Here is a 22,281-nt window from a genome sequence, read left to right on the forward strand (position 1 = left end):
ATCGGCTTCTATTCACATGTCTCCTATACCCCTTGGTCAAGATGACTTGTTTATTTAGCCCACATATCATGAATTTCCCTATCTTTATGATTTTGCTTTTAAAAATATCTTTCACCTGGAAAACCCTTCTCCTCCTTTCAATGTACTGAGTGTCTGCCTACGCATCAGGCTTCCCCCACCCCCACCCCCACCCTCACCTCTCACCCTCATGTGTTTCCCGGAAACTGTGTGTATAATATGTGACCGCCCCACCCCCGCCGCCCCGTCCTATTGGACGGCTGACTCAAGCTGGGCCAATCGTGTAGTTTCTCTTAGGAATTTAGAACTGGGGACAATGGTAGTCCTGGCTGTCTGATTAACAGTGGAGATATAAACTCAGGTGCTGGGTAACAACCATAGTCTACCAAAGTAGTTCAAAAAGCTCGCAGAAAAAAAGGAGAATGCAGCAGACACATACAAGGCCCCGCTGGGCAAAAAAGGCCACCATCTTGGCTTATAATGGCTTTTTAGCTCCTGGATCTTGTCTTCCCTGAAACTCAGCTGCATTTCCTGACCTATGCTGTGTTCCATGAGAAATTCCCTCAATAAACCCACCTTTCTCAATTAAAAAAAAAAAAATGAAGATGGATTTTTCTGGCCTCGGCGAGTTCACAGTCTAGGAAGGGAGACAGAAGAGCAAGAAATAATGGCAGCAAAGCGTATGACAAGGGCTGTGGAGAGGAAGTTGTGGGGAGAGTGCAGGAGGATTTAGGGTGAAGAGCATCCGGGACGACTGCCCAGAGAAGATGTTAGAAAACGGGTTGCAAGGACCAGGGTGTCGTGTGGGAAGAGGAGGTGCTTCTAATCAAAAGGAATGAAAACACAGGGGCTTGAAAGTCCCAGGCAACTTCAGAAACCATTAAGTACTGTGTTTGAGGTTGGAGATTTGAGTTGTGGTGGAGAATCACAGGAGATGAGCTTGGAAAGTAGCTCTTGGGTAAAGTTTTGAAACCATGACCTTGAATCCCACCAGCAAGGTGGGAATCTTGGGTCTTAACACTGGGGTGAGGCGCGAAGAGTTACATTGAAAGAGCTAACTCTCTGGGCAGCAAGGCATGTATCCGAGAGGGATGGGGAAGTCTGAAGGTAGGAAGAACAGCTAGGAGGCCTCTTTACAAAAACAGCAGGTTCGCAGAGCTGCAATCCTCAAGTCTCAACAACCAAGTTACCTCCCTCTTCACTTACTGGCTTGGTGGTCTTGGGCACAGGACCTAACAAGTCGTTTAACTTCCTTGAGCTAGTGTCCTCGTTTGCAAGATGGAAACAATAACAGTACCTACCTCATAGGCTGTGAATGAAATACTTCATGGGAAGTATGTAGCATGGTACCCAGCACACAGTAAGTGCTCAAACAACATTAGAGACAGAGAATAAGACCATGCTCTCCCCCTTCCCCCTTCCTCTCCCTGAGGGGTACTAGGAATAGGAAAAAGGAGCCAGGTCTGAGGGACACGCGGGATTTCTGAGTCAGTACTGATAGGACCCAGTGGCAGGGCGGAAGGAATGTGACCCAGTGGATATGGTTCTGGTCACTGAGATGGGGGACACAATACCATGTAGAAGGGAGAGGGAATGAGGGAGCCACAGGATCCATGCTGGTTCACTTGAAGGTATCTGTGGGACAGGCAGACGGTGATGTCCACTGGGTCTAAGGACATCAGTCAGCTAGAAAGCAAAACAGTTTAACCTCCTCACCTCAACCAGTTTCTTTTTTTTGGTGACATTGTTCTTCTGGAGTTTCTCAGGCTGGGGAGCTGCTCTGCTAACAGGTGGTCTGGAACAGAGAGTGGCCAAAAGAAGCATAGTGTTGAACAAAAGTCAGCAAGCTTGCTTGTGTGGTGCAGTCAGCTAAGGCCCGGTTTCTCTCTCTCTTCTCCCCACTCAGAGGACCCTCCACCTGAGTTTGTTCTGTCCTGCCCCTCCCCCCCCTCCGGCTCCCCTCACCCTCCTACCCTCCCGCCAGAAAGGAGCTTCTGACATTAATTGTCCTGCATGATGGGGCCTGGATTCACAGGCACTGAGGTGGGCTTCCCTATCCCTAAGCCATGGTAGTCAGGGATCGGTTCCTCCCTCCTGGGAGAACACAAGAACCAGAAGGGCTGATTTTCAAACCAAAGATGAGCCTAAGCCTGAGAAAGAAGAGGCTGTGCTTGTCAACATTGTTTAGAATTAGGTAGTGAAAGATTATGCCATGGTGGGAAGTGGGACTTACAAGCCAGGCTTGGGAACGGGCCCTGACGGCCATGTATTCAGGTCATTCTCGCTACACAAAAGGGACAGTAGGAAGCAAAGGACTCCCGCGCTGCACTCTGCTCTATCCTTCAGGGTTATGATCGATGTTAAACTGTTGCCATTATACCGAAGGCTGCTTTGCCTTCTCAGTTGGAGAGATCTGGGCCTTGAAATTTAATTAAGAGATTTTTACAATGGATAAGCCTTCACAGATTCTTATATGAGACGGCCAATTTGGGGTAACATGGGGTTTCCTTAATTTAACTTCTGTGAGTTTAGGAAACCGGGGATGGGGAGGGGAGACCGGGGATGGGGAGGGGAGACCTGCCCCCGTCTCTGCTGCACGTTCCAAATCCATTAGTTAGTGCTCTTGGCTATGCAAAGAGAAAGGATTACCTGGATCCCCTTGTAAGCAGCAAATAAAGCCAAGTGAGAAACTTAGTACCATTTAAAGCCGTATTAGCAAGCACCTCATTCATGCACAAGCATTTTCCAAGTGAACAGACATTCCTGTATGGCACAAACCATGCTTCCCGAGCATGCCAGAAAGAACTAAAACAGAAATGAAAGAGTGCACCAGTCTACAAATTCAGAAAGCTCATACCCTGGCGTCTCTGGGCAAACTCTGCACTAAAGCGCCTACAGAATAGGGAGAAAAAAGGAAGCCTTGTCAATGCTTCCCACACACTCTCCGAGACTCTGCAAATGCGCCTGGGGACTCTGCTTATTTTAGAGTGTGCTGGGGAGAAACTTGTTGTCAGAAAAACAGTCACATCCTCCTGGATATCGCTGGGCGTTATGCACAATGGATGCTTTGTTTCCGAATCGAGTTCAACTCATAATTTAGCCTAATAATTCCCAGTGTTTCTTGGTAGGCCAGCTCGCCTGCTGGAACGATTTGCATTTTTGTGCTGGGTTAAAACAAGGTACCTTTATTTTCTCAGAAACTCTTCAATCAAAACATGTTATGTAATCATAAGTGATCATTGGACCAAATGGTATTATAATCACCACCGAAGAATGGGTAAAGAACACATCTCTGCAAAATGACACCCCCGGCTGACGTCATCGCTGCCAAATTGAGCAAAACCGGGAGGTGGGGGGGGGGGTGCCAGTTCTCACAATTAGACACTTCCTTCACATTAATTATCACTTCCCAGGACATCTGCTCTTTCTTCTGTTTTAGTGGGACTTTCAGATGAAATCCGTGGGTTTCTCCTTTCACCTAAGAATGTTTAAGTGTATGACAAAAGCAAGCCAAGGTCTGAGATGGCAGCAAGGGGACGCTACGACTTAGCATGGTTCAGAATGCAGAATTTGAGATTAAACGCACGGCTTGTTGTCAGGTTACACACAGGTTGTATAATATGCCACATATTATACAGTGTATGTAGAATATGCATACAAGCACAAACACTGTGTATTAATATATATACGAGATTGTATATATATATATATATACATAGAGGCAATCGATGGGTTTTCTTTCACCTGGATTTTCAGTTAAAAACTGAAAAGTAAAGCAATCCCAGAATGTTTCTTTCGTATTTCACAAGCATATGTTTATAGCTGTATTGCTTCAAAACGGAAGATGAGAGGGGTAAAAGGAAGAAACCTGCATGGTGGAATACTCGGCTAATTGTTAAGTCTAGACCCTTCGCAGTCGTGGATTCTGCACGTACACTTCGTGCTGGGTGCTCATCGCACACCTGGGTGTTTGCACAGTGCTGTGATACTTACTTGACAATTCCCTGCCTCCAAAGGAAAGCAAGTTAAAACACAATACAAGCATTAAAGGCTTCTTTCCAGGCATCTATAAACAGTGTTCGTAACATCAGACATGGGAGGGACTGCCAAACATTTCAAACACAGCCAAACGCTGACGGTTTAGCATTTTTCAGTGGCTCTAAATCCACTTTGCAGAGGTGGGAAAGAGTAGAGGGCATGAGAACATTCACTCACATTTCAGTTCAATAAACTCTTTATAGCTGGTTGATCCCAGCTGGCACACAGGAGGGGAGGAGAGCGAAGACGCTAGTGAGTGAACTGGGAGTTGGCAGGCAGATTCGGAAAGGTTAAGAGCTGGGAAAGTGAAGAAGTGAAGAGGTGGAAGGAGCAGAGACACAAAGGGGCTTCCTGGGGGCCAGGGGGGCTTTGAAGACACTCAGGGAAACAAAGGAGCAAGAGAGTTTGCATTGGGCAAGAAATTTAAGGAGGGAGCCTGGCAAGACAGCACACAAATTGCATAATCAGGAGAGAGGATGATGGACAGGCTTGAGTGAAGAGAGAAGGAGAGAAGCTTTGCCAAGGAAGAGAGGGTGGGGACAGGAAACCCAAAGAGAGGCCTGTGAACTCAAGCATGTGACTGGGTGTTAAGTAACGAGGCAGCACTATTCTTGCCCAGTGCTGGGGTGCAGGCTGCTGAAGACCTTCCCCACACCTGTGGGTAGAGTCACTACCTCATGCACATTCTGTGGGCAGGGAAGGACCATGGAAGGTCAATCCCTGCTGTCATCCCATTGCCCAGCAGCTAGGCTGCTGAAGAGAAAGCTTAGACTCACTTGCAGATGTGTGGAGGGTTACCCTGACTCAGGCCCTCACCTCACAAAAAGGCCCCCAAGGGTGGCCAGTGCCCAGGTATTTGCCCCTCTTTGCTTTTTTTCTGGGGTGCTGGGCTGGCAGAGTAAGGGGTAGAGCAGAGCACACAATGACCTGAGATGTGCAATAGAAGGTTCAGAGTCAAGACTCTTGCAGAAGCTTCCGAAATTACTGAGGTTAGGAAAACGAGTCACAACTCCAGATGAGCTCAGTGTGACAGTCAACTGGTGAGTAAGGCTTGGAAAGCAGGTGAGAAACCAAGTCATTCCAAGAAGCTTCTATAAAGGTGTGGGTATGGAGAAACTCAGCTACATTTAGCCAAGAAATGCAAGTTTGAAATTGTTTTTAGTGTTGTCAGACAATGTTCAATGTGTTCCTGAAGGAAATGCAGCTTTCTGCAGATTCCAAAACGTGCCATTAAATGCTCCAAGAGTTTTCAAAATGTCTTGGGAAACCAAGCTACTCTTGATCCAAGTTTTAGGTGAGATGAGCAGATGATCTGAAGACTGTTTTAGCATTGTCCTCAAACAAGATCTGTCACCTCATGGACTCAGAGAACCCTGTGACACTCATGCCAAATTGTGTTTGCACATTTGCATTTTTCAGGGGGAAAGCAGGCATGCTTTAATCAGATTTTCAAAGAGAGAGAGAGAGAGAGAGAGAGAGAGAGAGAGAGAGAGAGAGAGAGAGAGAGAGAGAGAGAGAGAGAGAGAACCAATGTGCTCTAGGAAAAGCCAGATTTAGGTAAAGTCTTCAAAGTCCTGGGGGTTCTCTATAATTAAAACAAAAGAAACTGGATTCTGTTCATTGTATTCCACAACCATCTCTAGAGCTGCTCAGTGATGAAGTGGAGGAGAAGGAAGGGAGTTATGCAGGAAAACTATGGGATGGGATGCCCTGAGAGAGGCCTGCCACCTTAAAAATGCTCTTGCCTGAAGGCTATATGACACAGCCCTGTTGGGGAGATATAGTTCCTGACGTGGACATTTTAGGTGAATATCAATTTATTGGGGTGAAAAATTGAGGTCACAAAGGATGGAGTAGAGGGAACTATGAGTGAGGTGGGCAGATTACTGAAGAGGCCACTGCAATAATCCAAGGGCAGGGATGGTGAAGATCTTGACTAATGCAATGGTTGTGGAGAAGGAAACAAGTGAAATACTGGTGAAGCAGACTTCAAGCCCTTTGTAATTGATTAGCTCTAGTGAACGAAGGAGGAAGAATGATTCGAGGGGAAAATCCGTTTTGTACTTGGGCATCAGGGTGGGTGGTAGGTAGCACCCCTGACTGAGACAAAAGATGATGAATTCAGCTTTGATGTCGTCAAACTTTGGCTATCTGTGGGTTGGCTATACTAGTTGGAAGTTCAGCTGAGAAGTGGGACTCAGACATACAACCTTGGGAATCATCCCCAGTGGGTGGAATATATGAAATTAATTGGGGAGAGGGTGTAGGGTAAAAATAGAGGATGGCCAAAGGTGAAATCCTGAGGAGCAGCATGTGGGGGTGCTGGAAGCGGAGGCAGAGATGGGACACTGAGAAGAAATGGTTGGAGAGGCAGGAGGAGGGCCAGGAGAGACCATTTCCAACAGGTAAGTGAGAGAAGAATGTCTGTAACTTCACTGTCCAGTATGGTAGCCACTGGCCACATGTGACCACTGGGCCACTCCAAATTAAGTTGTGCTACAAGTGGAAAATACACACCAGATTTTGAAGACCTAGTAAAAATAATTTTAAAAAGAATATAAAAAAATTCATTAATAATTTTTAAATATATTGGGTTAAACAAAATGCATTATTAAAGTTAAATTCACCATCTCTTTTTACTTTTTTAGTGGGGCTACTAGAAAAATCACATATGTGGCTTGCACTATATTCTATTGGACAATGCTACTCTAGAAGAAACAGTTCTTTTTAACAAGATGGAGAGGAGAGTGGTTTGGATTTGGGAATTAGGAAGTTATCATGTGAGCAGAATGGCAGGGACAGAAGCAAGATGGAATGGGCTAGGGAATGAAGGAGAGACTTGGTAAAGTCTGGATGAGAAGGGAAAAGGGGAGGGTAGGTGAGCGTGGGAATATGAGTGTAAGTGTATAAGTCAAAGAATTATTTTTCCTTGAAGAGAGCTGGGTGGGGATGGGGAGGACTGGAACGTATTTCTTGGCTGAAGACATGGATCCAGCTAAGGGGGAGTGATACAGGAGAGATGATGAGAGAGCACGAGGCTGAGGTCCAAGCACCTTCTAAGGGACCAGCCTTGAATAGCAGGAAGGACTCACTTCCTCTGAGAAGAGAAGGAAGAATGTAAATGGTTTATGTGAGGTAGAGGGTGGGAAGCAAGAGAGAGGAGAGAGAGAAGGACCAAGATACAGTTCATGCCCAAATGGCTTCTGTTTTCTCAGGGAAGGAGGTTAGAAAAGCCATCTGCCAGGAGTAGAGGGGATACGGTTTGGGCAGAAGGTCGAGGAGGGGGCAAAATTTTGTCTGACTGCTAAGAGGGTGGCAGAGGGAGCCCACTAAAGACAAGAATGAAAGTGAATGAACAGCAAAGAGGGCCTAAGTGCAGCTAGTAACACAGACTCTGGTGAGGGCAATCTGCACTGATGAATTTTCTAATTAGAAATGTGGAGAGATGGGTTGTAGGAGAAATACAGGGGTGAAGAGCCAAGAGGCCTGGAAGAGTGACACTTAGGCAGGCAAAAATAGTGAGGCCAGGAGGGAGCTAGAAAAAATGGCAGTGTCTAGGCACTGGGTGTCTTATTGAGGATGGAAATCAGGTTTACTGAGAATGAGAAATCTAGAGGAGAGACAGTTACCTCACAGAGGGAGAGAGGCACCACGGGTAACAATGGAACCCATAGCATGGCAGGAGCTGAAGTCGACCGTATTATGGCCACTAGCTGAATTCCTCAGAGACAGGAAGTTGTTCAATGACAGGAACAGGGAGGGGTAGAAGATGGCAGAGCATGACACGAAATTCAAAGGAGTAGGTGGGGCTGGTTACAAAGCATGCCAGTATACTTTAAACACACCCACAAAATCGCCCTAATCCACCACAACTTGTGCCCACTAACATTTTGTCAAGGGGCAAAAATCGTGCACCCTAACAATTGTTTCTGCAAATGTCGCCTCGGTTACCACATCACGACCACACAACAGTAGAAGGAGGCAGGGTAAACGACCTTGGTGGCATCCATTCCCCCCACATGGAGATCTGAGAGATATTCAGAAACTTGATGAAAATAATTGGACTTAACTCTGCCACTGTCTTCTAAGAGACGTCCCCTTTGGATAAAAAACACTTACCTATCTGTGATGTGAGCTCCATGGGGGAGTGGGTATGAGTCACCTGATTACACTGTAGGAGTATGATTTCCTAGGTGTATTAATCTTTTAAAAAATCATTTTATACCACTTTACCTCTGAATTTTTATGCCCTGGCACATTCTTTGTGATAAAAAGCAAGCAAACTATTCTCTAATGAATGGCAGGTTTCAGTCCTAAAATTATCCATTATATAGACTTCATTACTTTGCTTCAAACAATACAGAAAATCCAGAGATTTGAATTTAAAAAAAGTGTTTATGATAGTAGCATTAAAAGCCTTTATTTTAAAAAAACCCAACTATTCAGCTTTCGGTGGATTTACATAGCTAAACAATAGATAGGTCTTTAAAATAATTTCAGTGTTTCAGGGTTTAATAGATATTGTAACTTCAGTTCCTTCCATCTTGTGAAAGAACAGAAAACTTGCTACCTTCTATCTGCTCAGAGAAGCTAGAATTCTCAGAGTGTAGAATTCTCACTGAATCAAGGAGCGCAAGGAAGGAGAATTCAGCCTAGAGAGAAACGCTCTGGAGGAGCGGGGACACTCTGCCTTGTTCATTCATTCCTCTCACGCATGTGCAGTCCCTCTCCCAGGGTGAGCTCCGAGCTTCGCTTATACACCACACATATGCAACTGCACGTCTCTGCACCAAACCGTAGGCTACATAAGGTCACTCGATCGTCACAAAAGGGATAGAAATGCAGAATGAGAGGTTCCTCCCTATTTCCTGGACCAAGTGTCAAGATAGGATGTAGCGGTTTTCACAGATCTCAGTCTGGTAAATTCAGCAGCACCGGCTAGTAAGATTGTTTCTAGCAACTCTTACAATACGAGCTCACAAAGCAGCTAAGCATTGATCAGTGACGACAAGGGGTCTCTGTCAGGCCTGTGGAGCTGAGCAAAGCGCCAGGAGAGCTGGGCCGTTCATTCGTTAGTATCACCATGGAGGGGAGAGTTGTTCACTTCCTCATGCTCCTCCTGCCTCAGGCAAACTTGAAATGTGAATTTACTGATTAAATAAAGCATTTTTTTTAAAAAAAATTGGGGGCAGGTCCTCCCAACAGATTTCTGTCCCTAAACTTAGCATAAGCATTTAGAACAACTACTGGGATTAGCTGTATGGATGGCGGTTCGTTTCGATTCAGGGACAGCGATCTAGCCCTTTTCCATATTTTTACACTGCCACTTGTGAGCAAGTTCTTTGTTTCACTGCAAACCTGCCAACAAAGGACAAAGCAGCTTTGTATGTAGAAATAAGTGCAATGGCTACAATAACACAAAATTTCTTTTTCAGTTCTAGGTCTTTTTGCCTTGGGTATTTAAATATAGATTTAAACCAAATAAATACTTTAATTCCCAGTGGACAGATGGTATGAAGATTAAAAATCATTTAACCAAGAGTAGTCCTAAGGTCAGTTGGGGCATCACCAGATTGTACATGGAGTCACACCATTCCCCACAAACAGAAGGCCAACCAAAGGCGCCAACAAAATGAAGGTAAAAATTGTTGACAAAGACTGGATTTGTAGACCATTCTGAAGACAGATTAATTGATTTAAATATTAAGAGAAGCAGGCTAAGTAAATCCACCCATTCATCTATTCATTCCAGAAATATTTGTTTACCATGTACTTTGTACAAGACACTGTGTTAAGCACGTGGTGGTAACCATTGGTAACCATGACAGACACAGTGGCCACACCCAAGGAGCTGAGTCTCACAGACAAAGCTGATATTTAAGGAACCTTAAATATCTTGATGCTCATATTAAAGAACCAATATGAAACCTTTCCTACACTTTCAAGGGGAAAGATTTAAGGATTACAGCTTAAGGTGTTGAAGAAGGCTATTAATTTGGGAGCTGCCATCAAAAAAACAAACAAAACCCCATAACATTTCTTTATAAACCCTTGGTGCACAGTTTTCTTTATAGGACTTTTCTTTCTGCTTAAGTTCAAAAGCTGTACCAATTGATTCAAAAAGGATATGAGATAGTAGGAGAAAATAAATTTTAGGGCCTTCCTGGTATAGCCATAAAACACAATTTAAGAAGTTTGGAAAACGCAAATGCTTGCTAGAGTAGAATTTTGAGGTAATTTAGTGTGAGGACCTGTGAATTCAGACATGAAGGGACTGCCATTGTCCATTTCATTTGGGCACTCTGGAGATTTAGAAAATCATAACACTGCCTGAAGAAATGCTGTCAGCTCCCGCCTGTGTAACCATATCTATAGTTTTCCATATAATCTAATACTAAAGAAACGTTACTATGTCTAACTTTTGTACTGTCATCTTTCCATCATACATATCACTGTCCTATTGTGATGACCAAGTAGATTGGTGTTAGAAGTGAGATTAATGCCAAGGACACCCCCAAACCCTTGCCAGATGCACCGAGCCATTGTCCAGGTAAATATAGGATACCTACAGAGGTTTTAGGTGTAAGAGGAAATCCAAGACAAATAATAACAAGTGTTGGAAAGGCTGTGGAGAAAAACAAATCCTCATACACTCTTGGTGGGAATGCAAATTGGTACAGCCACTATGGAAAACAGTAAGGAGGGTCCTCAAAAAATTAAGAATAGAATTACCATATGACCCAGCAATCCCTCTCCTGGGTATTTACCTAAAAAATTCTGAAAACATTTATCCATAAAGATATATGTACTCCGAAGTTCATTGAAGCATTATTTATGGTGGCCAAGACATGGAAACAACCGAAGTGTCCTTCAATAGATGATTGGATAAAGGAAATGCGGTGTATATATACATAATGGAATACTATTCTGCCATAGGAAAAAATTAAATATTGCCACTTGCAACAACATGGATGGATCCTGAGATTATTATGCTAAGTGAAATAAGTCAGACAGAAAAAGTTGAGAACCGTATGATTTCACTCATATGTGGGATATAAAACTGAAAGCAACAAAGAAACAAGACAAACAAAAAAACAAAAACTGATAGACACAGACAACAGTTTAGTGGGGGTGGTAGAAGAAGGTAAAGGTGGGGTGTCAAATATGTGGTGATGGAAGGAGAACTGACTCTGGGTGAACACATAATGCAATATATATATGATGTATTATACAAATGTACACTTGAAACCTATGCAGTTTTGTTGACCATTGTCACCCCAATAAATTTTAATTAAAAAAAAAAAAAGAGAAAATCCAAGGGAGCTGAGTTTTCCTTTGACTCTTACTGAGCTAACACTTTTTGTAAAAGTCAGAGATTCCAAAACTAAAAAAGAAAGGGAATTGAAGATGCCAAAGAGTTCAAATGTTGGGGATGTAATGGTAATAATAGCAAAGTTAGTATAAAACTGTATTGCTAACTAAACTTTGCTTTAAAAATGGCCAAGATGGAGACTTATTTTGAATAAAAAAATTTAACTGTGAAGATTTCTGCTTTAAAATACATGCACTAAATATTTCCCCTTACAGGCAGCTGGACCTTGTAACTCTGTCATTTAGGAAAAAACCATTAAAGATGATATTCAGAAGACAAAAAATTATTTTCTAGTTGGAAAGCAAATAGTATTTAATTAAGACACAAAGCTTGATTGATACAAGTGTATAAAATAATTATTTCTTGAAACTTCTTTCCAGAAGATGATTGTGTACATGTTACATAGTCAGGTAAAACTGCTGAATATCTAGACCAAATATACCCAATAAACAAACTGATGACTAAAACTATAAATATTATAATTTCTACATTTATTGATTATTCATAATCAAACTACACTAAACTTGTGCTAAGACAATACAATTTAAGGGTTAAAACCTAACTTTTCAACTTCAGACTTTTTTTTTTTAAGAGAGAGATGACCTTCCCTATCTGAGATAAGCAGGAGAGGCTAGCAGCAAGACCAAAGGCTTTCTAAGGGAAAAGTGTGCATCCGCTCAGTTTGGAATTTTGAGTTGTGGCCCTAAGTTATGCAGCTTCTGTGGTGAGCAGATGGGGGGGGGCGGGGTGGGTTTGAACTTCTCCTTCTCTTAGTAAAAGGTGGAAAATGCTATAATAAGTAAAATAATGTTATAAAGATGGTGTAGAAACAGAAAGGGTTAAGACCCACATTCTAATATTCATCCCTGGACAGATAGCCAAAAGCTGCAAGCCTGAGCACTTGTTAATAAAGGACCTTGAAAAAATATAGACTGCTGACTCAGGTGCACCGGGTAAACAATCTTTGAGCTAACTATTGCATCCACTTAGAAAAACAAAAGTTAGCGAATATTTATATGGCAATTTCCATAAAAATAGTTCCATTTGTATTTATTTTGTATCTTGTCATTAAAAACTTAGGTTTTTGCCTGAACACACGCTCCAGGTCCAGGTTCTAACTGAATATATCAAATAAAAATGTCATTAGCATTCCCCATGCAGATGGCTAATCTAAGCAGTTCACTGAGGAGGTGAGGGAGACAACTGTGTCAAACAGTAGAGACATTTAAAAATAAATTATGATCCATGGCCACACCAAGTCCAACTAGAAAGACTAATGGCTAGCCAGCTCATTTGGATTTTAAGGAAAGACTACAGTCCACACTTGGAGACATTATTGTTATAGATCCTATCTATAAAATTTTAAAAATATGCCTTTGTGAATCACCTCTGTGGTGATCATGCAGTTAACACAGAATGCAAAATTTGTGTTGCATGGTAATTTGATCGATTCAAAAAATTGGATATTGGCACTAAACATGTCTATCGTAAGTTTCTAATTTTTTGGGGGGGGTTTGTTTTATTAATGTGAAAGTATAAACCTCTGGAGACAGGCCAAAAATGTTTAAAAATTATTTTAAAAAATATTTGGGAATATCAACATGTAATGTAAATATAAGATTTCAATTTTAAAAACGTAATTCTTAGTGCAGTAGTGTCTTTTATAATATGATTCTTATGACAGCGGTGTATAAGCTATGGCTCATCAAAACCTCCACTTCAACTGGGTAAAGTTTCAAGTGTCTCTAATGATTCTTTATATTGATTTGGCTGTATTCACCAGCATCTTTATTTTTTTTTAAGTTAATTTTTTTATTTTTTTAATTATTTTTTTTCAGTTACAGTTAGCATTCAATACTATTTTATATTAGTTACAGGTGTACAGCATAGTGGTTAGACATTTATATAACTAATGCAGTGATCTCCCCGATTAGTCTAGTACTCACCTGGCACTATATACATAGTTCTTACAATATTATTGACTGTATTTTCTATGCTGTACTTTATTTTACATCCTCATGACTATTTTGTAACTATTACTTTGTATTTCTTAATCCCTTCACCCTTTTCACCCAATTCCCCAACCTCCCTTCCCTCTGGCAACCATCCGTTTGTTCTCTGTATCTATGAGTCTGTTTTTTTATTTATTTTGTTCTTTAGATTCCACGTGAGATTATATGGTTTTGTCTTTCTCAGCCTGACCGCTTTCACTTCGCATAATATCCTCCAGGTCCATCCATGTTGTTGTCAATGGTAAGATTTCATTTTTTTATGAGCGAGTAATAATAGTCTATTACATACATGTACCACAATTTCTTTATCCAATCGTCTATTGATGGACATTTGGGTTGCTTCCATATTTTGGCTATCGTAAATATTGCTGTAACTTTAATTGCCTGTATATACACTGTCATAATATTACTATTACATACCTGTATATATGCAAAAGCATTTACAAATGATAGCGACTGCTATTTGACATTAAAATGGCCTGACGTTCTTTTCTGTGATAATAACACCAGTTTCCACTAGAAAAAAACATGAAGTGAGAATAAGCTGGATATTTCCCAGGTGCCCACCCATATCTACTCCCCACCCTTCTCCTGTTCTGTGCCCTCCAGGCTGGCCTTTGTGGACTGCATCAATGGACTTTCGCCCTTCAGCCTCTGGCTGGATGCAGCTCAAGAGAGGCACCAGAGGACAGGGTGAGGGGAGAATGCAATAGAGCATTTATTCCCCTGATAACTCCTTGCTGGGACTCAGGTGATTACCTGCAACCCTGTCCCTCAGGGCTCAGCTCCCATAAGGTGGTCCACTTCTACAGCTGTGTTCTCCACATCTGGCGACAGCTTTTCCCCCTTGCCCTATCAGACCCCGGCATATGGCTTCCAGCTGTTGCTATCCCCAAGGTGCTGCCCCATACCTAGTGTTTCTCTTAATCCTGCTCAAACCTTTGTTAATAGTTCCTTCATTAAGCTCTCCCCAAATTACTTCCTTTTCAGAGTATCTCTCTTTTTCTTCCTGGGGCTGCAGCTGAAACAGAGTTTAGGCCAAACATGAAAGAGTTAGGTTATTCCATTCACTGTCTACCAATATTATGAAAGTCTAAGATACTAGATATCCTATATTTTTGTGTTCTTTGAAGCCAACTTTAGGCAGCTTAAGCCAAGAGTAAAAACCAGAAAAGAGAAAAATTCTGAAGTTTTAGATAATACTACCCAATATAATTTTCAGAAATATGGCATACAAAATGGTCCATCAAAGACAGCAAAAAACAAAACAAAAAACAATTAAAACAAGGCAAAAAAAAAGAGTTAAGTTTAAAAATTAACATAAACTCACACCCTTAAATAAAAAATTAAAAAAAGAATATTTTTTGTTCCAGTTTAGATCTAGTTGTGATCAGTCTGAGATATAAAAAATATATTTCCTTCTAAATTGATGCTATGAAATGCCAAGTCTTAGGCCAGAGGCTAATTGATAAAAATGGAATTGAGACTGACATGAAACTTGGCCTCCTGGAGGAGATGTCCCTAAAAGTTGACCTTCCCCTCCCCATCTTACTGTGTGCACTGGTCATGGTGACCTGGCGGAGTGGCCAAGCACAGAGCCAGAGTATCTCTAAGAGTGTGGGAGGAATTCACAGGAGGATGGGAGGATATAAATTCTCCCATGAGAATAACAAACGTTCTGCACCTGGCAGAAGCCTTACTCTACAGGGGCATCATTTACATCCCAATAGGAATTTAGGAGACTTGGGAAGCTGGTCCTCTAAGACGATATTGTGCTATCACTTTATTTGACTTTATGTTTTCACTTCCGTATGTTTCTGTATCTTTCATCATTATAACAATAAACAAAACCTTTGCATCATCTGTTGGCATCATCCAACATTCATATCACTGTCCAGTTGTGCAAAAGATGCACATGGAGAGAACAAGAATCCTTGGTTGTCCTGTCCAGATGAGGATGACATAGGCATGGACCAGTGACCACTGCACATTGTATGTCTCTCTCCTGCATGCCAAGTGGCAGTTTAAAACAACTATCCTTGCTCTGTCTTCTCTGCACCACTGTGTATTTGGTGTGGTTTGTGGTTAACATTACCATTAACCACAGGACTATGAGGAGCTTATGTGGACCTGGTGAGAGGACTTCACAACTCCCCGAGATCTTGGATGTGGGGCCAGATGCAATAATGGTTGAGACTCTGGAATGTCTGTCTTTGGGGAGGAGTAACTGCATTTTCAATTATATGTGGGAGAGTTTAGTTTGGGGGCATTTTAAGAGTGTGTATGTGACAAGAAAAGGGTGCAGTATAATAGACATTTGCTGTTTGGGTCTAGAAATCACTAATTTTGATAACAGCCATGGATTTTTACTTCTGGTGGAAGTGATTACAGTGCTACTAGTCAATGGTAGCAGGAGACTACGTAAGAATCATCATGTGCTCATATACTCATGTACTCATCAAAAAATCCCAAGTCACAGTGATCAATTCAAGGGTGATCATGTGACCCACCAGAGCCAATGGCGCATCCTAAGGTATTTGTGGGGACTTGTGAATCAGCGGCAGTTCTCTTCTGCTGGTTTTGAACCACAGAGACGGTAAGGTTCTGGTACTGCAGCTATTTTTCTACTTGAAAAACTGCAATAACCCAGAGGAAGCAGAACTGAGATATGGAGAGAGAACAAAGTCCTGGCAGCAAGATTTGAGTTCCCATATCAAGTTATACCTGAAGTCACCCATGCCTGGAATTTCAGGTGTGTGAGCCAATGGGTTCCTTTTGCTTAGGCCAGTTTGGTTTGGGTAACCCACTTGAAACTAAAAGCCATGCTTTATAAATCAAAAAAACAATACATAAATGAGGTGTGACTTTGATAATGTATTAAAAGAAACTTCATAATTTTACAGGCAACTCTAACAACCTGGTACTGAGCAAACTTTAGGGATTTTGTCCCCTCTTGAGTTTGGGAGAAGAACTGCTTTTTTTTTTTTTTTTTTAACCAAAGTCAGAATACAGGATTTTGGTACTATTCCTTGTGCTATGATGATGGTAAGCATTTTGTACTTCAAATTGTTCTGAAAAACTATGCTTTTCCCTTTCTTATTTTTGTTTTCTTTTCTCAAAAGGAGCTTCCTGACATTTAAAATATTTATTAAATAAATTTAGGTTTATAAATGGACAAAACAGCTCTCACATTATGAGAAAACATGGCAAAGTATGAGATGAGGTCAAAAGTTGAAAGCAAGGGGCAGCGTCCGGCTGGAATTGGGAACTGGAGAGGTGGGCAAGATTTGGAAAGGTTGCTCTAGACATGATTAGATGGAGTCAGCTGGGGATGAAGGAGAGCACAGTGGGGGCAGCTCTGAGTGTCTAGATGATGTCTGAAAGCATGGATTCTCAAAATTGGAAGAGATTTCAGTGACTTTCCTCAGCCACATGCCACACATGGCAGTTGAGCAGCAGGAATGCCTATGGGCTCATCAAGGTGTGGGGATGGGCTAGACAAGTATATCAGGGTCACGGAGGCAAGGCCCCCCACTATGCTAGAGCAAAGCGGAAGTGGGTGAGCAGGATCTCAAAGAACACTTGGAAGGGATTACATGTTGGTGGGATTAGCTCAGCATTCTAAGAGCCGTTACAAATTTCACTCAACTTCCCCACGTCTCAAAAAGATGGAAACTGGAGATTGGATAACTTCTAAAGAGTAAGAACTCACGATGTGTTAGAAATTGCACAAAGAAACACAATCTAAAGCCTCACAGCTCTTTTAAAATCAAATAATGAAGTTGAGTTTGAAATAATCTATGTCTGTCTTACATTTTAGGAATTAGGAATTCAGTTGCTTAAAAAAGTGATTGATGCGTAATGTGCATCTGCCTTCAAGGTGCTGTTCTCAGTATGATAGACATTGCACTTATCTCACGGTTTCTCCCTTGGAGAGGGATTTAAACCAGAAGTAGAACTGCCTGAAACAGTGGTAAGAGGCAAAATAATTTCTTGCACTGCATGGGTGTTCCAAACTCGTATCTCTTGTGGTCCTCGTGTATTTGTCTCCCGTTAGTCTTACTGGTGCATGTCTTGGCCCAGTTGTTTAGAAAAGGCACCTAGGTACAGGCAGGTATCGGCAGGTATACACAAGAAGGAACAATAAACGGAAGGTCAAGGAGAGCCTGTGCCTCTTGAATCAGCAGGGCATGAAGAAGTCAGAGACCAGTGTCATGGTTGTCAGTCCTGAATATTCCCAGGGAGAACCTGGGTGCTACCTGACCCCATGCTCCTGATGTCCCAGCATTTCTTTGTCTCTGTCTCTTTCTCAGGCCCAAGACACTGGAGTCCATGGAATCCGTTTTGTACCCTATGTGAGGACTCAGGTGGGCTGTCTGCCTGACTTATACTAAGGAATCCTCCTTGCTGCAACAGCTCCTGTCCCATGTTGCCTTTCTACTCTTGCTTTCTCACAAATTCTTTGAAGGCCCTGCCCTGCCCTACCTGGAACCTATTTGTCTCTCCTGTAGTACAGAATTGTCCATAGTCCTGTCTGTGAGGTTCGAGTTCCCCTAAAATGACTGAGTGGAGACCACTTGTTCTCGGTTCTGATTAGGACTTGCACCCATGAAGGCTGCTAAATCAGATACCGTTTACTGCTACGTCTCCACTCACCCCTTCCTGGTGTGGTCCTGCTTTGCTCCCAGCATGCTGTGTGCAGCTGGCATCCTGCTCTCCGGTTACAGCCCCTTGCAGGAACTGATGCTGTCAAAGCTCTTTATGTTACCAAAGACATTGCTAGCTATAGAAAAGGTTTGACTATTCCTCCGGACCCTATATTTATCTTAAAATTGTTTTCTGCACTACACCCTGGTGCAAATTATTTTCTAAAATACCAGTGAAGTACTAAAATGACTCCCTCTATGTCTCAAAATACTATTCTGAAGCCTTTTTTTCTTTTGTATTAAAAAAAAAAAGCCAATCCTGTGTATGCTGTGAATGACAAATCCCTAATCTGGCATGTTGAAGATGAGGAGGTAGCTTCAACATTCTGGATTTTAAGATTGAAAATTCTTCTTAGGGTCCTCTCTACCTCCACCTCACCCACATGTTTATAAGTTGAGCAAGTATGAGATTTTTAATGACCGGCCCAAAGAGACACCAGGACCAAAAGAGGTTTAGATGAACCACAGTTTAGGTTAGAAACCAGATGTAGCGTTTAGAATTAGGAATTTGTTTAGATTTCTACATCTTGGTGGCCAGTCTAAATCACAGCGTGACGAAGCTCTAGTTGTAGAAATCAGCCACAAACAACTTTGGAATAATAGACAAGTCAACTCATTACATGTTATGTGAAATTAGAAAGGTTGGGTCATTTTTTTTTTCCCCAATGAATGTTTAGTTTAGACCAAATGTTTTTTAGAGTAGATGATTTAACTGAGAGGCCTATTCATGCATATGGTTCTTCTTTTTTACTTTATTCTTAGAATTATGTCTTTTAAAATTATTTCCTCTTTGAGGCCATTAGAAAAACCATGTTACAAGCAAAATAAACTATAATTTACAGACTATTACAGAAAAATCTCTATTTTTTTTTTTTTTAACCAAAAGAGAACTCTGAACCTTCATAGTAACAAAGATGCTAGGAATGAATTAGGATTTTTCTGCATTGGATTCAATCTTCTTGCCTGTAGCACACCTACCATTTATCAAGCTTTTTTAAACATCTGGCACTGAATTGAAGCAGGAGGGAGAAATGACATTTCTTTCTTTGTATCTAAAGTCCCACCTAATAGTAAAAGGTGATAGATCAGATTTATTAAATACTTATTAGGCAGAAAGCTATGCTGAATGCAAAAAAACAACTTGAATCTCAACAATTATGAATCATGGGACCAGGGTACTTGTGATCGCTGAACCCATGTCAGAATGAAGATCCCACAGGGAATTCTTAAACATCTTTGAGATCCATGAAATTCACTTTAGATTTTAGAGTTTTTATTCACTATGTATCCTTCCTAGCATGAATATGGTAAATTAATAGTAGTAATTAGGAGGTTTTTTTTTTTTTACAAATGTTATAAAGTGTTTGACAATTTGTCTTGTCAATTACAGTAATAACTTCACTAGCACATCCAAAAGGCCTAAAATAATACCAGCAACTTTTTTTCTACACAGAGGATGCAAAACAACAAAATCCAATTGGTTAGGCCTAGAATCACCAAACACACCTGAACAAACTTGGGCAGGTGGAGAAGACACAGTAAGAGAATGTACACCAAGTGATACAGAGTAACACAGAGATGCTGGTTAGAACGGAAGACTATTTTTCACAACCTACAAATATTCCTTCCTGACCTTAGAAGCCTCCCCTCCCTCCTACCTCTCTAGTCAGCATGGTTTCCTGTCAGCCATCACATTCAGGATAGCTTTCTGGCTATCCTGACATCTTCTCTGGGCAAGAGAATCCTAGTCCAAATAAATCTCATGTCTATTCAAGTCATATTCCATAAACAACTTTGGCAAAGCCTAACCCACCGTTCGCCATCTAGTGACGGCGGTGGGCAACTCTCCCCAACTTAAGCCTGTATGCAAGTTAAGACTTTGTGCATTCACATAAAGGGCTAGCTTAAGTAGCAACTTTGAGGGCAAAGAAAATGCACACTGGTTTAAATGAGTTTCCTGTTGTCAGGTACCATAAACAAACCTGGCGACATCATACCTTTCTTCCATTGAAACTTCTTTCATCTGCTGGTGTGGTTTGGTGCCCTCCATTTCCCTGATGCTCACAGCATAGATCTTGGTGGTGTAATCAATTGCCTTTTCTCTGGCAACGTCACTGTCATAGCCTCAAACAACAGAAAGAGATGGGGAGTGGAGTTGGTTTGCCGGGGCTCGGGAGAGGGTGTGGGAGCAGGTGCAGTTGGGGCTCACCTCCATCCTCTTCTGCGTCAGTGTCTGACTCCTCACTGTCCACTAGTTTGCTCTCCTGGGTCCCCACAAACTCCCTCGTCCAGATCATCAAGGCTGTGTCAGCGCCGCCTACCGTGAGCAGCACGGAATCGTTGTGCAGCCATCTCACGTTGGTGACATGTGCGCTGTGCCCCACGTACTTCTTGAATCTCGCGTGCTGGCCCTGTAAAGCCAGAAATTGGCTATTACCCCATCTGGTGTCTCATTGTTCCTGTCTCTGTACTAGTTCACCCACGTTATTCTTTAGAGTGGCTCCTACCGGATACAAAAGAAACAGCTCATTTAAGCGGCCATGTCCCTACATTTCTCTAGAATGTAAACTCCATGACAGTAGGGGCTAGGTCTCTTTTCCCCTAAAACGTTAACTGGCTCATCATAGATCCTCAATAAACAGTTTGTGAGGGAATGAATAAAATGCTAGACTACAGGAACTATTTCTGGGGAGTGTAATGAAGTATGAAAAGCTTGTTTCTGTTTCTCTCAGATATCAAATGTGCATTCTACACAGGTCTCTCGTGTAAAGTCCTGATTGTGAGTCTGGCTGACATTTCAGATCTGAAATGTCCTCCCAGTCATGTCCCACTGTGGTTTTTGTACCAAAGCACAGACTACGATCCACAGGCAAGGTACTTTTTATACCTGGGGCCTCTAGTAAGATTTAAAACATACACAACATTTTCTGCCATGGACACTGGAAATAACTTCTAACACTAGAAAATAATTGATTTAAAAATAAAACATGCTCCTTTTTAACAAACATAGCCAAATAAACAGGACCCATGAGTCCTGACAAGTGGTGGGGAGCTGAAGCTGGCACCAGAAGCCAGCTTCCATTTCTGACTCATGAGCCACAGCCTGGCAAAAACAGCTCTGGTGGGAGCCATTTGAAGAAGGAGAGTTTTTCCACCCTCTCAGCAACTCCCAGGGAATACCTTAAGCAATGTGGGAAGCCACATGTACTTTCTGAGGTCATGAGAGGGCCATCAGTGTCCCAGATGAAAACTTTATTCAGTAATTGACAAGAGGCTTCCAGAGGGTTTTGGATTGGCACACTCGGGAATCTGAAACTGGCACAGACATGCAGCAGGAGACAGGTGCAGGAGAGTGACATTAAAATACTCTTGGTAGAGCTCTCTCTGCATTTCGCCGACCCCTACCTGATAGCAGAGTGGAACTGCCCAAGTACTGAGTGTAGAAAGATGGCATAAGCAAACAGGTAGGCAGCATTTCCGGGAAACCCTCCAGAGCCATTAACTTGCTAAGCGAATAATCAGAGCCAAATGCGGATTTTGAAGGGAACCTACTGTGTGACCATGTGAGGTCCAGAAGGCATGGAAACAAAAAGGACAGTCATAGTGGCTGCAGTCATGTGTCCTGCTGGTCTTCCTCCTGGAAGCAGGAACCAACCTATTATAGATGCTACAAATGCAAGCTGGTTTCTGGAGAGGAGGAGAAAGTAAAAGAGTTGGGGGCACAGGGTTTCTAGACAGGATGGAAGAAAGAAACCACAAAGAAAAGTTCAGGCGTAAAAAGATCCTATGGTGATCAAACTCTTTGCAGAGGAAAAGAGAGTGACACAAAGGAGTGAGTAGGGGAAAAATTCTGAGTCACTAAAGTTATTTAACAAAGCCAAGATTGTTCTAGCAAAGGGTGATTCAAGATTCTCAGAATAGGAAGCAAGATGACTGCTCTATGGAATGATGAAGAGAATTCAGTTATTAGAAAGTTCCAGGAAACCAGCTGCTCCCCCAGGAGGAAGAGGCTGGCAGGGATGTTTGGTGGTTCTCTTAGGGCTCATGGAAGGAACCTCCTGAAGACCTGGCAGAGCCAGTTGGATGAGCTGTCTTTCTGGGTCACCATGCTTAATTGTGTATTTCTCTTACACCC

At 42.1% G+C, this 22,281-nt stretch overlaps 1 protein-coding gene across 1 annotated transcript in view; it reads right to left on the reverse strand.

Annotated features, from left to right (window-relative positions):
* The window catches only part of EML6 (EMAP like 6), a 240,439-nt gene that overhangs the window by 21,368 nt on the left and 196,790 nt on the right, over positions 1 to 22,281 (reverse strand). The window contains exons 27-31 of the mRNA XM_033125253.1: positions 20,356 to 20,557; positions 20,144 to 20,270; positions 4,012 to 4,026; positions 2,668 to 2,676; positions 1,735 to 1,813 (exon numbers count right to left, since the gene is read on the reverse strand). Coding sequence (XP_032981144.1) covers positions 1,735 to 1,813; positions 2,668 to 2,676; positions 4,012 to 4,026; positions 20,144 to 20,270; positions 20,356 to 20,557 — 432 coding nt within the window. The remainder of the gene's footprint in view (positions 1 to 1,734; positions 1,814 to 2,667; positions 2,677 to 4,011; positions 4,027 to 20,143; positions 20,271 to 20,355; positions 20,558 to 22,281) is intronic.

Source organism: Rhinolophus ferrumequinum, chromosome 13 (genome assembly GCF_004115265.2).
Source record: "Rhinolophus ferrumequinum isolate MPI-CBG mRhiFer1 chromosome 13, mRhiFer1_v1.p, whole genome shotgun sequence".
Taxonomy (NCBI): Eukaryota; Metazoa; Chordata; class Mammalia; order Chiroptera; family Rhinolophidae; genus Rhinolophus; species Rhinolophus ferrumequinum.